The sequence below is a fragment of the Centroberyx affinis genome, unplaced genomic scaffold, assembly GCF_046629955.1.
Source record: "Centroberyx affinis isolate AG114_WGS23_722 - 3 ecotype Tasmania unplaced genomic scaffold, CSIRO-AGI_Caff_v1 ptg001895l_1, whole genome shotgun sequence".
In the NCBI taxonomy this organism is placed as follows: domain Eukaryota; kingdom Metazoa; phylum Chordata; class Actinopteri; order Beryciformes; family Berycidae; genus Centroberyx; species Centroberyx affinis.
In genome coordinates this window covers 58,781-75,663 of record NW_027280262.1, presented here as the reverse complement: position 1 = coordinate 75,663, position 16,883 = coordinate 58,781, and the positions used below count along the sequence as shown (strand labels likewise).

The following is a 16,883-nucleotide window of genomic DNA, read 5'->3' as shown; positions in this document are numbered from 1 at the left end:
CCAGGTTGAAAAAAAAAGATAGGCATGCGCTCTTTTACCCCCCCTCCCACACACACACACACACACACACACACACACACACCTCCTCCCTCTCTGTCTCTCTGCCTCAGTGCATTTTCAAACACAACTGAACTGCCTTGTGATGGTGGCCGTCTGCACTAATATTCCAATAGCATTTCTATAGACTTATAAAGACTCGGTCATACTGAGTCTATAGCCTTATTGTACATTGTCTTTTATAGTATCACTGTAATATTATTAAATTCCCAAAGGGACTTACAGTGTGTTTGTCGTGCTCATTTGTGAATTTATAGTGGCTCTATTAAGTTTTTTTTTTTATCCTCTATTGGTATCCTTATAATGTTCCTATAGGGACTTACAGTATATAGGGACTCTGTGGTGCTCAATAGTGAGTTTATAGTGACCATATGGTACTTTGTGGTATTTTGTATCTCCAGTTAGTGTCCTATAGGGATTTAAAGTTCTGCTGTGATATTTGCTGAGGATTACTGTAGTTCTTTTTCACTAAGATGGCCCTGAGATCAAACATGGGACCTGAAACAGGATCTCAGGGCCGGATTTGTTCAAAGTAAAGTTAAATAACAATAATAGCAATGATCAGACAACCTGTCCGTATGCTCATGATACCTGGGCTACACAAGAATGCCAGTACTAGAATGTAATCACAATTTATTCAAAACGACCTTAAACCGTACACTGGAGTTGTTAGGTGAGGTTCAGAATGGATTTAACAGTGCTTTGGATCAGCAGAAGTAGTGGCTATAACCTATGCAAAAGATACTTTGATCCAAATCCTAATTAAAGATCTGAAAAGTCATGTGTTTCTAAGTGGGTGAGTAAACATAACCTCCTCTTTGCCCCGTGGCCCTTCTTTTCTCACTTCTTAAACTCAAAACTTCTCATCTGTCATTCAGATTAGAGGCAGACACATTCATCTGAAAATACACTGTCATTTTAGACCACAATCATTCAACTAATCATCAACTAAGGTGAGTACAATGGAATAAAGTGGTACTTAAAAGGTAAAGTCAGTCATGATGTTTTAACAGAATTGAATAGACGTGGTTCATTTTTGTGCCGTTATTGGCTGGGAACTGACCTTTTTGCCAGTGATAAATCTGATTTTGTGTTTAGATAATGGCAGCTTGCTAGCTAGCTAGTATCTGCTCAGCTAATCATCACTGTCCTGTTGTTAAAACATCTAATTTATGTATCTAGCTGAAGCTAGCATCAGTTGTGGCTAGTAGTCGCATGTTAACATTATCGGTTGCTTTGAATGAGCCTACTGACTGGTTAGCTAGCTAGCAAAACCTAAAAGTGAGCGGGGACTGCCCATTGTTCTTACGGCCCATTATTCCGAAACCCCAATAGTCCGAAAAAATGTTCCATATTGGACCGAAAGACCATTTGTCCAACATCCCGGAGGTGGTTGGGTTGAGGCGTGGGGTCACTGAGGTTAGGGTTAGAGCAAGCTTACGGTCAAGGCTGTCAGAAGCCACGGTTGTGGATGGAGCCAGGCATGGAGTTTTCCGACTATTGGGGTTTCGGAATAATGGGCCGTCGGAACAATGGCATGGCACCAAAGTGAGCTGACTCTTCTCAAGCGAACTTTTCTCAACCTGTAATCAACTGACACCACACCACCACAATCTCTGAATCTGTCTTTTTCTAGCCCGGATGTTAGGCAGCATTTGTGCACACCCAGATGTGATTGATAGGAGATGTGACGCAAAAAACCTCTACCACAGCATAAAATGAACAAAGACCTTATTTGGCTCAGAATTGGACTTTATTTCAACTACACTTGTCTCCGATATCAGAATATGTAGGTATCTCTGCACTTCCTTCCAAAAAATAAAACAGAGATGAGATAACATTATTTGGTGATAAGACTACTGGTTTGTGCGCTGGAACTGGAGGATGATGTCGGTGAATACTGAACAACAGGAAAGTTTTGATACATAGAAGATTTTCAAAAGTGGCATTAACTCCCAACCCAAGCTCGGCAGACGACGACGGCTTGCTAAAAGCGTAGAAAACGTCTTCAGCCGGAGAGACCAGCCTGAAGTTCCTTGTTCCTGCGTACCTCGGCTGCGTGGACTTCCTGGAACAGATAAACAATCTCTCAGACAGACATGAAACAAAACGAAACTTAAGGAATTAATGAGAGGTGGAGGGACTTCTGTGTAAATGGCAAGATGAAACTACTTCATGACACAGCGTGCACTTCCGGAGGTTTGAACGTTGAACTGGTGAGACCACGCCAGCCACGTTACGCAATGATAATAGAACTCTGCTTAGAAACTAGCCTGTGGTTTTGGAAACCACTCTTTAATGCCTGGTTAATCCCTCTTCTCAGCCACTGAACTCCATAATGACAACTGGTTCTTGTATACAGGGGTGTAGGCCTATTTCCCCTGCATTCTATATTTAAAAAGGGGGGGAACACAGTAGAATAAATAGATTTCCACTCATGAATGGACAGCCCAGATGGGTGTTGAGATGTCACCCTTAAAGTTTCGGTCTAGGAATCAGATTATGAAAAGAATGTTTTATACACATCCAAACTGTCTTTACTGTCAGACTGAAGCCACTTTAAATAAGGCACCCTGTATGAGATTTGCCAATTGCATGCATAGAAGGGCATCAGCTGAGCCGTCAGCTGATGTGGGCTGGCTTTGGGATCAGCTGCTATCAGCTGATATAGGCTGGGTTTGTGAGCTGAGCTTGACTTTGTGGCCTGCCTGAACCAACGCTATGCTCAATTTTTGGAAGCAGAAGTGGGCATTACTACTACTATGTTTCTGGGTGCCAGAATATACTGTAATGCTGAGGTGTCACAGCCCTAGTTCAGTGAAATAAATCCTAAATCTGTCATCACTTGAAAACATGCCTGCCCTCAGCCGCCACCATTTCCTCTTATCACCCAAGTCAGGTTTCTCCCTTGGCACTCAGCCCAGTTCAGTAGTACAAGGGACAGTTGCATCATATCTGTATCGGTGTCAAATGTTATGCAAATCAAGTTGGTGTTGTGTCCAAAGTCGTGCCTCAACACTGTCCATTTAATCATCTGGGACTGTTTTCATTCATTTCTCACTTATTTCACACTGCATATATTTCATTTCTTTCAAAAATACTTTAACATCATAGATCATCTCGTTCATTTTCACTCAGTAAGTTATACTGTTGCTCAATGGTCTTATATTCCTACTTTTTTATTCCATTTAATATGTTCTTGAACATAGTGTTCTTGTTGGTTGCTTTATGTTTGATACCATCCCATTTGCAGCGACCAAATTTCCCCACAGTGATAACTGAGGCTTCATTTCCTCATATTTTGTTTTCAGAAAGCATTTACACATATTTGGTCCTGTGCCATTGCTTAGTGCATTGCCCATATATGGTAAAATGCCTAGAATGTTTCACCAACAAGTTACAAAGGCAGAAAAAACAACTTCTATGCTTCTCACCTTGGATTTACTTTCCTATCTTTATTTTGAAAGTGAAAAAGAAGTTTTGAAACCGGCAAAAGGTTTGAAGGAGAGAAAACGCTTTTCAGTTTTTTGTCCTTATTTCATTCATTCAAATCTTTTTTGGATTCCTGCTACTGCTAGCAGCCTTCGTTAAAGTGATAGGTCGGGGTGCTGGTCCCAGGGTGAAGTCATAGATGTGTGAGATGGTCCGCAGCTCTCAACAAAATGGTCCACCACCACCTGTGAAATTTCAGTGTTTATTTTGCAGAGCAACGCTTATGTGTAAAGACAGTGTCTTTATAGCTCTGTAGAGGAAAGACTGTCCACAGGTGTAGAGACTCCGCCTATAGGTGAAGTGGCCAATGGGTGAATAGCAACTGAACAGCATTTCAAACAATCAATTCAGTCTGCTGTTGCAATGAGTCACTCCGCACAAGACCACAAGAATGAAGGAACTATCACATTTCTCACGAGCACTAAAAATGAGAAACGGTCACGGAAAATAGTCATGGAAAATGAATGTCAGCCTTGCCTTCTCGCGGAGCCGCTGTTTGAGCGCGTTGAGGTGGGCCTCTCGGTTCTCCTGGTTGAGCTCCATCTTGTGGTTGAGCTTCTCCTCGGTCTGCTTGCTGAAGTTGTTGTTCTCCTCGCGGGCCTTGCAGAGAACCTCCTGCTCGTGCTCCCTCTTCTCCGCCAGCTGCTTCAGCACCAAGGCCTCCTGGGACTGCAGCCCAGCGGGAGACGGAGATGTTTGGGAAGGGGGAAAGGGGAAAGGGGAAAGGGAAAGGGGAAAGGGGAAGGGAGGGAGGGGGGGTTGTCAGGGAAATGATGGGAGTTGGGGATGGTGGTGGCATGCGGTGGCAGGGATTCAAGAAAAGGGGGGGGGGAAATCAGCAGCAACCTCGCGGCTTAATAAAACACCTTTAAGTTTGGGTATAACTAGGAATATATTTTCATATTGGCCACATTTTGCATTCATTTGGTCTATGTTTCTATGTTATATTACTGTTGCACACCCTCATAATGGTGTAGCTCCTATTTTTTCATTTCATTTTTCCTACATTTCCAACTTACCACGTTCTAATGTTGATATTGTAGGTGGCGTTATCTTAAAAATTCCACCAATTGTCTCTATACTTATTTATATTCTACTTTTTTGTTGCTGTATCCTATTGCTATTACAGGAATCATGAAAGCTTCATCTAATCTAATAGTATTTTATGTAACATCCAATAATCGACCTGATGTTGTTTGGTGCAAATGGGGGATGATCACATAACAATCTCTGGACCCTCCACCTTTTGAGAACCAGCTTCTACTCATAGGATTAGGAAACTATTGTCTCTGTTTCGTTAACAAGCAACTTATCCACAGGTATCACTGTAATTATTCCATGTGTGTTGGCCCTACCCTGCATACCATTTAGCATCATCATCTGCAAACCACATAACCAAGAGGGCTGTGCTAGTCTCTGAAAAACCAACAGAACTGGTTTACTCAAGACATGCGATTAAAAATACAACGCAAACAAGAAGAGCAGACTTCTTACATCGTACATCCTTCTTGGTGCAGGGCTGAAGCTAAATCATCACAATGAAAAAGTAGAGCTACTACTTTTTTTTATTCTCGTGTAATTACAAATACACAAAATCTGATAAAACTATTCCTTATTCCATAATCTAAGGTGATCCTTGTAGTTCCCTCTGGTGGCAAATCTTTAATATTCTACAACAAAACACATTGGTTTTGAATATTAAAGTTTAATACACATATACAAGTTTAATCCTGTTTACATCGAAGTTGTCAGACCTAAGAGGGTGAACTCTGTCTAGACCAAAACTTGCTGTTTGAAGAAGACTGTGTTCTTGTGCAATGTGCTTTATATGATTTTTAAGTCACATAAACGAATCCAACCGTGTGATGTGGTGTGAAAGACGTTCTCTACAATCAGTGGATTAACACTACAATCGAACAATAGACCATTCAGTTATAAATATGCAGAATGATTCTTCTGGTTGTTGACAGAAGAACAAATGAGGAAATGACTGAGCAGAAGCCACAGCCAAAAAAATCTGAGATCCGGGAAGTGATTAGAGTTAGACCGACACAAGTTTTTCAAGGCCGATACTGATTTCTTTTCTTTCCCCCAAATAACAAGTGTTCAGTGTTTCACAAAGGAATTGTATTCTTGTCAGAGTGGAAAAGCCTCTGAAACAGTATTTAGACAATTGGACACTAAAACTCTCCATTGAAAACAGGATGATAACACTACTACCACTACTGCTACTACTACTACTACAGGAATGACAGGGTTGGCAGTTTGAAAGTTTATTCAAGCTGCAGTTTGGGAGCTAAGAAACTCAAACTCTGAAAGGAATACACAGAATTTTAGTGTTGAATACTCAGATTTTTGAAAATACAAGTCATTTCTATTGCTGCCATTGGTTAAAGGTTACTTCTTCAGTATGCCAACCAATAATAATTGTTAATTGTACACTTTAAGAAAAAAGGGAACTCCTTCTCCTTCCTTCTCCTCATAAACACTCATTCTCCAAGGATTCCTAGTCTCCCAGTATCTAAGAGATAGGGACAGCTGCAGCATGTTAACACTTAGCATGGGGGAGTTCAGAAGAGAAAGAATGACCCTTGTGCTCGTAAATATATCGACTATATCAAAAAGCATCTTGAGTTACATAATCTTTGAATGGTATAGCAAACATACACTCTCAGTAGAAGAGGAAAGTTGTTATCACATCATTCATACTTGTGTGGAATGTGATCAAAGTGTCTCATTAGAATCAGTTCTGGTTCAAGTCTTCCCATAGACAACCAGTATTGATCAACTCTACAATAAATATGGAATCAGTCAAACTGCATCATATCCATCATATCAGGTGGACCACACTGACTGGAGCAGATCTGATTTTTGGTAAATGGCCAACCAATATTAATATCAACAAACCCATATATCGGTCTACCTCCAGAACTCATCTTAGTCTCACTACTGTACATAACTGTAGAGAAAATATGTACTATTCCAATGTATTGATTATCATAAGTTAATCATGTACTTTCATGTGCTTTCCATGTGAGGGTTTATGACTGTCATGCATAGACAAGATCCTATTGTTCCTGAGACCCCCTTATACAACATCCGTACAAACCCCATCACGATACTAGGAGGGGGGGGGGGGGGGGGGGCTCGCAGGTGGCTGTCCTTGAAGATATAAGCCTGGTTAGTCTGACCCTTGTCAGATATATATACAGCTTACCCATCAGATCTGCTTACCTTCCTCCTCTCCTCGGCGGCCTCCAGCCTCTTCTGGAGCTCATCCAGAGACATCTCCCTCTTCGGGGGGGAGAGCAGGGGCTGAGGCTGGGTCTTGTCCGGGGACTGGTCGGCCTTCAGGATCACCTCGAACGACTGGCCGGACGCTCGCTTGTTCAAGCTCTTCACCTGCAGGTCTGACCGAGGCGGGAACCGATTCACGTGAACGACAACATATGACAGAAGTTCGGCAGTTTGGTTTTAAAATGAGATATTTGCCTTTTTAACAGTTGTTTGTTTGCATGCAAGTACAGTAAACCTGGGAACATTTTAGAGGATACCATCAAAAGCATCAGTGTTTTGGAACATTGATGGATGCTGCATATTTGACTGCAATGTTGTCATTTTAGTGAAATATATAACTTTGTCATTGTTTTTAAAAATGCATATGGAAACAAACCAGGCACCTCTGACATACAGGCAAACCACTCTTCTTCACTATCACATAGCATCAGACTGAACATCAACGGCTTTGTTAACTAAATGAAGAATGAAAATGTCTGCTGTCCTTGAATTCATTGTTCCCCACAGTAAAATCGGGGGGGAAGACTATGGACCAGTCTTCCTTCCTCCCTTGCTCCCTTCCCCCCTCCCTCCCACCCTCCCTTCCTTCCTTCCTTCCTTCCTTCCTTCCTTCCTTCGTCCATCCGTCACACACAATTCTGAGGACACTTGACGGAATGATGCATCTCACCACTGTGTTCCAGCATTTTGTACAAACAGCTACAAGTAGGCCGCGATCACACAGGAGCTGAGAGCAAGATCAAGATGCCAAAAGGAGCAAGGAGTGTTCATCATTTTGCTTTTTACGCAACACAGCGTCTGTCAACATGCAAGCTGCCTAATTAATGCGACCTAGCTAACCTGAAGTAATGAAGGGGATAATATTTTGCCTTTGGTAGATAATGGCAAATACCTGTTTTGGTATTGAGGTGTGGCCAGAAGTGGAACATGCCTGAAGGCCTCAACCCATATAGAGCAGTGCAACAACATTTGCTGCCTTATGTGATTTAGTATTGCTTTGCCTTTGAGAGACATGGAGTCCAATTATGTTTAGTAAAGCAGACAGGATGCACGTTGTACCACTGAAACACTTTTATTACTATTAGACTATTAATCTAAGAGTGGACATGCAGCACAAAGAAACCTAAAACATAAAAAAATAAGACCTCTAATAACTGGATTTAAGGCATTTTTATACTTTAGATTTAGACAATTTAAGGCTTTTGAAGGACCTGTGGATACACGGGTATACGGCTCTAACACAGACACATGGGCAGACTGACCATTTGCCGGGTAGAGAGAGAGACTGGTAGGCGGGCAGGCAGACATACCTCCATACTGGTAGAGGCTGTTGGGATGTGGCTGTGTGTAGAAGCAGGAGCAGAGCAGAGACAGCATGGACATCTCCTTGATCTTGTCGGTATAGGCTGTGGCACAGAGGTGAGACAAAACAGTAATATCACTGGTACGGTATGTATATGAAAAACAAAAAAAACAACACAAGATTGTGAGACATTTAGTACATGCCACATGGATGAAACCAATCCCTGTGGGTGTCCACTGTCATGAAAGGCAGGATAAGATGAAACTTGAACACACACACACACACACACACACACCACACACACACAAAAAGTAATAGAGCAACTTGGGCGTCAACCAACAATTTCGACGCTAGAACATGTTCAGTGGACAGGTAGGAATGAAAGGATTAAAAAAATGAGTGTATACAAAAAGCATGAAATAAGTCTAAAATGACAAAAATAAGATAGTATGAAGTCAAAATAATAGAATACGGCAAAGAAAAACAGAAGCACAAAATCAACAATAAAAACAATAAATCAATAAAAGCAATAAAATATGGGAAGTATGAGAAAGAGTAAACTGGTAGTATCTTTCATAAGTATTGTTTAACAGTATAAGCAGTACATGAGACTTTCCTGGTTAAATAAAGGTTAAAAAAAAAAAAAAAGTATCTATTAGCAGCACCGACCTCAAGGTCACAGCTCCTCCACCCACATCCATTGTTGCATAATTCTATCAGTAGTTTCGATTGCTGAATCTTATGACGCAACTTTAGAGCATTTTTCTATCGTTGGACTTCTGCTTCCACAGTATAAATGCTGGTGGTTCCCTATTGCTCTTTGTGTACTCTCTTCTATACGCATGCATATGTAATAAACCATTATAAAACAACAGCAATCTTCACAAATGTGTTTATTGATCCTACTGTTAAGCTCACAGGCACTTAACAACCTCATGGAATAAAAGGTTTAAAGGTGCTATATTATTCAGTTTTCATGATTTTGTTTTCAAATCTACCCTGGCTCAGGATAAAATGTATGTTCTTCATGATGTTTTGCAAATGAATGTAGTTTAGTTAAAAGTTCAATTGCATTCATTAGAGTCAATTAATTTGAAGACTAAATCCTCACAATACTGGACCCTGATTGGCCCACGGCACCGGCTCCTCTAATTCAAATGAGGTAAAACAGCTGAGTGGAGGCTTTCCAGTTTAAATGCTGCACACTGACCCTGATTGGGCAGATTCTTTAGTTAGGGAGCCAATCAGGACCAAGTCCAGTTGTGCTGCGTTTCCTGGAGTTGGTCTGAAACTGCATGGGTTTTTGAAAATGCAATAACTTTAACCTCTCAAACAAGATGGAATTGCAACAAAGTCTTTATGAAGCATCTTTGATCAAGTATGTATTTAGAGGAAAATTTGAATTCCTGTAATATGGGAACTTGAATTTGACTGAAATGGTTTGTCCCAGTTTGAGCCCTCTCCCCTGTCAGGGGAACAGGAACTTGTGGTTAAAGTCGTTGTCATGCTGCACCAGGCAAGATGCTAATGTAAAAATATGCCTGTCTTATCAGCCTAGACCAGCAAGTGGGGCTGCAACAGAGAAGAGCGTCCCCTCCCCACTAATGGAGACGCTGTAGATTCACCCAGTTTGGTTATATAAATTAAATTCTGGTGTCGGGTAATTCCCAGCATCACCTTACACGATTTCTGGGTAATGAAGTCCTCAAAACTCAAACAGCTGCCTCTCACTGCCATTTGGGGCCGCCAAAGTGCAAAGTTGCCAAGTGCAGCTTTCAATTTTGATTCCCAGAAAGAAGCAAAAGAACCAAGTCCGAGTGGAGATGGTTCAATACAGAAGGGAGTAGCCTCTGTTGGTCAGCGCTAACACTAATGATTCTATGGAAGGGTGGGGTGCGTGTCTGTACCCACGGCACACTAAAGCATATTTCAGGAAAAGTTGGTATTTATATCTTATTCTCCATCAAGCTTTTGGAAGATTCTGAATTATTTACATGTGCTTCAAAGTCACTTTCTTATACTTTGCGGCCCTCTGGGACGTTTGTGGGGTGGTCTGCTCTTCACAGATGTGTGTTGCTTTTTGAAGTAGCTAATGTTGCCAGATGGAAACGGATGCAGCTGCCTCCAAACCTCCAAAATCAATAAAGTAATCAGGCTCGTGAGGAGGCTGCTCTTCCATTTTTATGACTATACTCTGAACACGTATAGCCTGAGCTGCCACGCATTTATTATCCTCGGTGCACTGTGGCTCCTCGCTAAGGTAATATGACTCTTTACTGCTGCTGATGCTGCAACACAAGACTCACACAGCACAGAGACAACAGACCGGCTTCAGCTCCTCGGCAGCCATTTGCACCACAGAGTGACATTTCTCCTGACGTTTACCTCATATATCATATTGTTCAAATATTGTGTTGAATCCTGCACGTCACGGGCCATCGAACGCTTGCCGGATTATCATGATGACCTACACTGCTGCCTATTATAAACACTGGGCATGCAAATATTTTTTTTTTTTTTTCCTGCTGTGCCATGACACGCCCTAGTCAGACCAATTGCACGGCCTCTCTTGACCCGTCTGCATTTAGTGTGATTGCGTTTTTGACCCATGGACACCACACACCACGCATTTTAATTTCCAGTGACGGCTGCCAGCGTGGATAAATGTTGCTTATTAAGTTATTGGATGCATCATTCCATTGGCAGCGCCTTCATGTGGGTGGCAGGGCGGTGGTCCAGTTCTCGCCATAATTCTCGCCAACCCGTTGAGCCTCAGCATAAGAAACTCTAGTTAAGAATAAGGCAGCAAGGCCTTTCAATCTGTATTTCTGCATTCAGCATCACTTGATAACGCTCTGTTGTGTCTTCCTATTCAAATCCTAGGAGACCGCTCTCAAGGGGATCTTTCCAGTTTTGGTACAGTATCACAACTCAAGGCTGGAGAAACAACTGAAACACAGGCAATCACAGTCATTTGTCAGGCACTGAGACTATGCAAAAGGTTAGATTATACATTCATTCATGGAAAGCTCAGTAATCATACTGTTATATCATATGCATTAGAACCAATGAACAATCAAGTGGTCAACATGTTAATCAGTTTTAAGTGTAGCTTTATTAAGATCTGTGTTTTTTAGAAAAGTTAGTCACAAAAGAGATGAGGTACTGAATGAGGCTATATAGTGAAACATATTTAATACACATTGCATATTTAAAGAAATTATGTATTCAAAAATGAATCATGACATATCCTCAAACATGAACTAAGTGAGGCTTTTCTAGGGAGTTTGTCATATTATGGACAAAACCAAATCGGTCGATGTGATACTTTTATCGACTGCAGTGTTTTCAGTATGGGATCTACAGCATATCATGGCTGAGCTCAGGTGGTTTGTAGTTAAAGGCATTTTCTCTGCAGTGGCAGGACTGATGGGTGTGGGCGAAAGCAGGGCATTCTGGGAACTGCAGTTTCAGCTCGGCAAGAAGGGAGAATCACTGTAACGCTGCAGCTGGTTTCCCCTTTTAACTCTCTGCACCATGGCTGCTCTTAAATCAAAACCAGTGGCTCTCAGATAGAGCACTGTTTGCGTGTGTGTGTGTGTGTGTGTGTGTGCGTGTGTGTGTGTGCGTGTGTGCATCCATGCATATACGTTTGTGTTGATCAGCCTAAAATAAAACTCACTAAGGGCCTACAGGGTGTTGCCAAGGTGACATCATGGGGTTGTGTGGTGAATAGGCAACCCTTACGGCAGTGAGCAATGCGTATAAGGCAGTGGTTCTCAAAGTGGGGTCCGGGTCCCGTCCAGGGGTCCCTGAGGGGGTCGAGGAACAGTTTGACTTCACTTTAATTTTCTAGAAATTATTAGAGAATGTATAAGGATGGCTGTTGTAATCCAAGGTTTCACTCTCAGCACTATTGTCTTGTATAGTGTAGACACTTCTACTGTTCAATACTAAATCAACAGCTAAAATCTCTCCATGTGGGTTTCTGGGACTAAATCTGATCAAATGGGGGGGGGTCAGTGGGGTCTAATGTGTCTATTTGGGGGGTCTGAGACATGAAAATGTTCGAGAACCTCTGGATTGGAAGGCAGCTAGTCGTGAACATGCAGATTCAGATCCAGCTGAATCTGCTGCATCCATTTTCTCTTAGTACAGCACACTGATCGAGGCTCTGTTTATTATCTCCTTGTTTTGAAGTCCACAGCCAGTTTATTTGATGTTGAAACACGCCCTCTGCTGTTTATAGAGGCAGATGGCAACTGGTTAAAACGACTAATTTATTCCTTTGCCTGTTTGGACATATTAGCAGGCCTATCAACAGTATGCTTTGGTTTTGGTGGATGCTGTTATACAAGTAAAGGTTCGAGAAAAGCTTGAGTTTTTGCAGCTACAGGGACTTCAGATGTAGATACTGAGATGCTTCACAGTGCGGCGGGGCGCGGTGCGAAGTTGTGAACGTGTTGCTTCCCTAAAACAGGAAGTGAGTTCGGCCTTGCCAACAGGACAGGAAAAGGGGGATTTGTGCGTCCACCACAAGGCCATTTATTATTGAGATGCTCATCAGGATTCGGCTGAAACCAGATGCATTAGACGCGCCCTGCAAACCCACGTGTGTCCTCACTCTTTCCCACACACACACACACACACACATTATGACAGTAGAGCAGACTCGCTATGCCAAAACGTCCTGGAGGTGTACATTAACGCTCCCAAACAGTGTCGTATATGCTCCTGCCAAACAATTTGACTGCCCCGGGGTGAAACAGCACAGCACACAGCTAATTGCCTTGCTTTATTATCATTTTATACGAGCCATATAATTGCCCCCCCCCCCCTGCTCCATTAAGACACAACTGAACTGGACGGATAAGACCCACAGCTCGCAAACCTTCATCATACTAAAAGGTACAGCCGCCGACTGTCTACTGCCGGTAAAAAAAGAAGCGGAGGAGGGAAGAGCGAGAAGGGTTTATGACCCTGAGCTATAAATTAAATGCAGAATCAAAGTTATGGGCCAATATCCATTAGAATATACACACACTCAGGGCACCACAGGCGAGAGGTTAGAGTTGACATGCCGCTGAGAGCATCGGAGAGACTAATTTGATGCACCCATGTGTCTCCTTTACGCTAGTCTCCCTCTGGGTAGCTGAAATACCGAACAATACGCCGCCGTAGCATGATAATATATGGCTAACGGTGTGTGTTCATAAATTCCCCCAATGCCTCGGAGAGTGAGTCACTCCGAGTGGGCAGGAGAGAGGGGCGTTCGGATCTGTTAAGCACCATGCATCATTTCATCAATGTCATTGGAAAGTAGGGCAAGGTAGCAGCCGGCTGAAGCCCCCCGCTGGGAACACAGCAGCACAGTCACTGGAGCTTTACTTGCTGAAAAGCCATGTCGTTACTCCATAGACGCCCCTCCAAAATGGCTGTCTTCGTGTGCCACAAGGCAAGCGTTGTGGATGAAACGCAGCTGATTTCAAACACAGCCCGGAAGGCGAGGCGATCGAGTCAATTATTCATGTTCAGACTCCAAACTGGTGTCTCTTTTCTCTCTCTCTCTCTCTCTCTCTCCCTCTGAGCAACTAGCTTCCCGCTGTGCTTTTCTTTACGGGCTAAGCGGCGGCAGATACCGAGCCGTGTGTGTGTGTGTGTGTGCGTCTGAGGGGAAAACGGAGCGTACACACGACACGAGACAGAGGTGGCACAAGGAAAAAGGGGGGGGGGGGGGGGAGCTCACTGAGCCAGAGAGACTTTTGATACATTATTCACAAGCTCGGTGCAAGGAAAGGACTCTCAAATCTTGACAAAAATAATCCTCTCTCCGGTCCACTTTTTGGATTTGAATTGAGACAATATCCTGGGTAAGATTTCATCTTGGATGTGTCAGCCATGTTGCAAATCACTACTTAAAGCCCTATTAGGCTCTTTGATTCCTTAAAGCACAAAAGAAAACTGTTAAGTGGCCTGATAACGGTGCTAGGGTAAAGTCGAGCAACTGTTATATTTGATCATAACCTACAAAATGATCTGCTGCTGTGCTTTCGGTGGGTTGTAAGGGCAACCGTGGATGTTAAAGCCGTGGCGTTTCAATGTATTTTAATGACAAGGCCACTGTCCCTTCCCTCTAAGGCGTGGTGTTCTTGATGTTGGCTGGAGACACACAGCCAAAGAAGAATAATGATCACCGGGAAAGAGATCCTTTGCGATTTACTGAGCGTTATCACATAGACTTGCACCTAATTCTAACTTTGTCTGAATAATGAACAGCACACATCACCATAGTAGACCAGTTAGGTGCGCACACACACACACGCACATACGCACACACACACACACACACACACAAGCAGCTATTCCAGTATACTGCTAACAAAAATATCATGTGAAGATCATGGAGGTGTCAGTCAAAGCGAGACAGAACAGGCTCCTGAAAGTCGTTGCGTTGTGCTGCAGCAGGGAGCCACCTGCATGTGGCTCCAACAGTAAATTTAGTTTGCCGCACTGCTATCCTCAGCGTCTTTCTTTTTTTTTTTTTTTTTTTGTAATTACTTCAGATCTGCCTCAGCGAGCCGGCGTTTCATCAGAGGCGGTCGCAGCTTTCGCATTACCGGGAACGACTCCGGTGAATTTCAGATAAATGCGCAATAATCTGCTCTTTCTGGAAGAATCTGACTGCTTTTATATACGGCAGTTTACTGTATTGTGTCCATGTAGCTATATCTGAGCTCCAGTGCAATCTGAGAGAAGAAAATCCCAGTTGCCATGACAATTTTGCCCAATACGCATAGAAACCATCCCTGGTATCAGATGCTAACTAATTCTCCCCCCTCTTTGTACCCTAAATCAATGTAAACCACCAGACACCCCCCCCACCCCATTTCAACTAAACAGATGTAACCGCCAGGCTGGTGGGAACGTGTGTCTTCTTACCTGATACAGTGCTGGCCATGGTTGCTGAAGGGCGGAGGAGGAGAGAGCAGGAGGATGTTGCTGGATGGAGGAGAGGAGAGAATGTGAGAGGGGAGGAGGAGGAGGAGTAAGAGGAAGAAGAGGAGGAGGAGGAGAGAGAGAGAGAGAGATGGAGAGAGAGAGAGAGAGAGAGAGAGAGAGAGAGATGGAGAGAAGGGGAGGGCTGGGCGTGTGTCTGTGCCCCTGAATGGTGCAGTACACAAGCCTCACCGCGCCGCTATGTGAACAATGGGCTGCCGGTGGGGCTTAATGTGTGTGTGTGTGTGTGTTGGTGGGGAGGTGGGGGGTGCAAGTTGCTACCGACAAGGAAAGGGGTGGGTGGGGTGAAAGAGGAATGGGAGCAATACATGCACACACACACACACACTCGAATCCCTGAGATGGAAGCTTAAGATAACCCTTTTCCTAATTTCAAGGCCTTAAGTAAAATGCGCCTTTATTTTGAAGGATCTTCCAAAGATACAGTGATAGAAATTAAACAGCAAATCATCTAAATGAACCTGAAATAGTTGCATCCAACATCCATTGTTACAGTGATTTAATTATAATTATATAGGGATGGGACGATACATCGAAATTCAATATATCGCAAAGCCAAAATGTGACAATACGTATCGTCGTATTCAAAAATGAATGGTGATATCAGCTCCATGTTATTCTGCTGTAGTAATCACAAATGAGATGCTTGACCATCACAGTTTCACAAGCTCTCCATCCAAATTCTATTATTTGCACTTTGTAATGCCATTTTATATCGTATTGTGGGATAAGCAGATCAAGCAGATTATTTTCCACGGCCTTACCGCGTCTTATCATGCGACCGGAAGGTGAGAGAATCAAACTGTGGGGATGCTTCTCTTTGTTTTCGGGATGGAGGAGGGGGAGGCGGGGGAGGGCCGTGTGGGAAGCCTCTCAGACCGACACTGACAGTAAAGAGGGTCTGTAGGGAGTCAGAGGTCAGAGGTGATCTGGACAGAAGGGTCGGGACATGACATCACGGATAGCTCAATTCTTGTAAGTGAGTCAATGCTATAGATTGGGATGATACGCAGTCAGGCTGAGGACAGACTGAGATGAAACACCTTTGTTTTGAATATACACTGAATGGACAAAACATTATCTTGCTGATATTGAGTTGCAGCCCGTTTTGCACAATCCACAGCTCAATCGTCCTTCTCCAACTCCTTCTCCTCTAGATTAGTATAGATTTAATAAGGGACATCAATAAGGGATAATGGCTTTTACCTGGATTCACCTCATCAGTGTACATCATGAAAAGAGCAAGAGTCCCTAATATTTTGTACAGTCAGTGTATTTTTAAATGAGGTTGATGGGGTTGATCCTACCATTGGGTGAGTCTTACTGGACATTTTCTAACACCCTTTAAAAAACAGATCTGAGTCAAAACCAACACGTTTCATCATGTTTTTGTCTCTTTTACGTTTTCCCTTCTACACTGGATGTGTTAAGGCCAGCAGCCCAGCGGTTCCCTATTGATGTGGTAAGTGATGGTAATGTTGATTAATCGCATATCACAGCGCCACAGACACAGCATGGATTTACAGCCACTCCAGGGAATAGGACAGGTGCATGTGTGTGTGACAGAAATGGCATTACCATTTCAAATGGCCTATTGATTCCTGCCGGCTGTAATAACACAGGGTGGGTTTTAAGTAAACCAAAAAGGATGAATATAATTAATTAACATTTTTAGATGCTGCTAGCCTATATTTTATGGGTTTAATGCACCATGCTA

The 16,883-nt window shown here is 43.0% G+C and overlaps 1 protein-coding gene across 1 annotated transcript; it reads right to left on the bottom strand.

The window, feature by feature from the left end:
• Positions 1 to 1,801: 1,801 nt before the first annotated feature.
• stmn3 (stathmin-like 3) lies at positions 1,802 to 15,166 on the bottom strand. The gene is made up of 5 exons (XM_071530184.1): positions 15,089 to 15,166; positions 8,157 to 8,252; positions 6,784 to 6,959; positions 4,027 to 4,218; positions 1,802 to 2,125 (listed from the first exon to the last, which is right to left on the bottom strand). The coding sequence occupies exons 1-5, from the start codon at positions 15,105 to 15,107 to the stop codon at positions 2,066 to 2,068; spliced, it is 543 nt and encodes a 180-aa protein (XP_071386285.1). The 5' UTR covers positions 15,108 to 15,166; the 3' UTR covers positions 1,802 to 2,065.
• Positions 15,167 to 16,883: the final 1,717 nt, after the last annotated feature.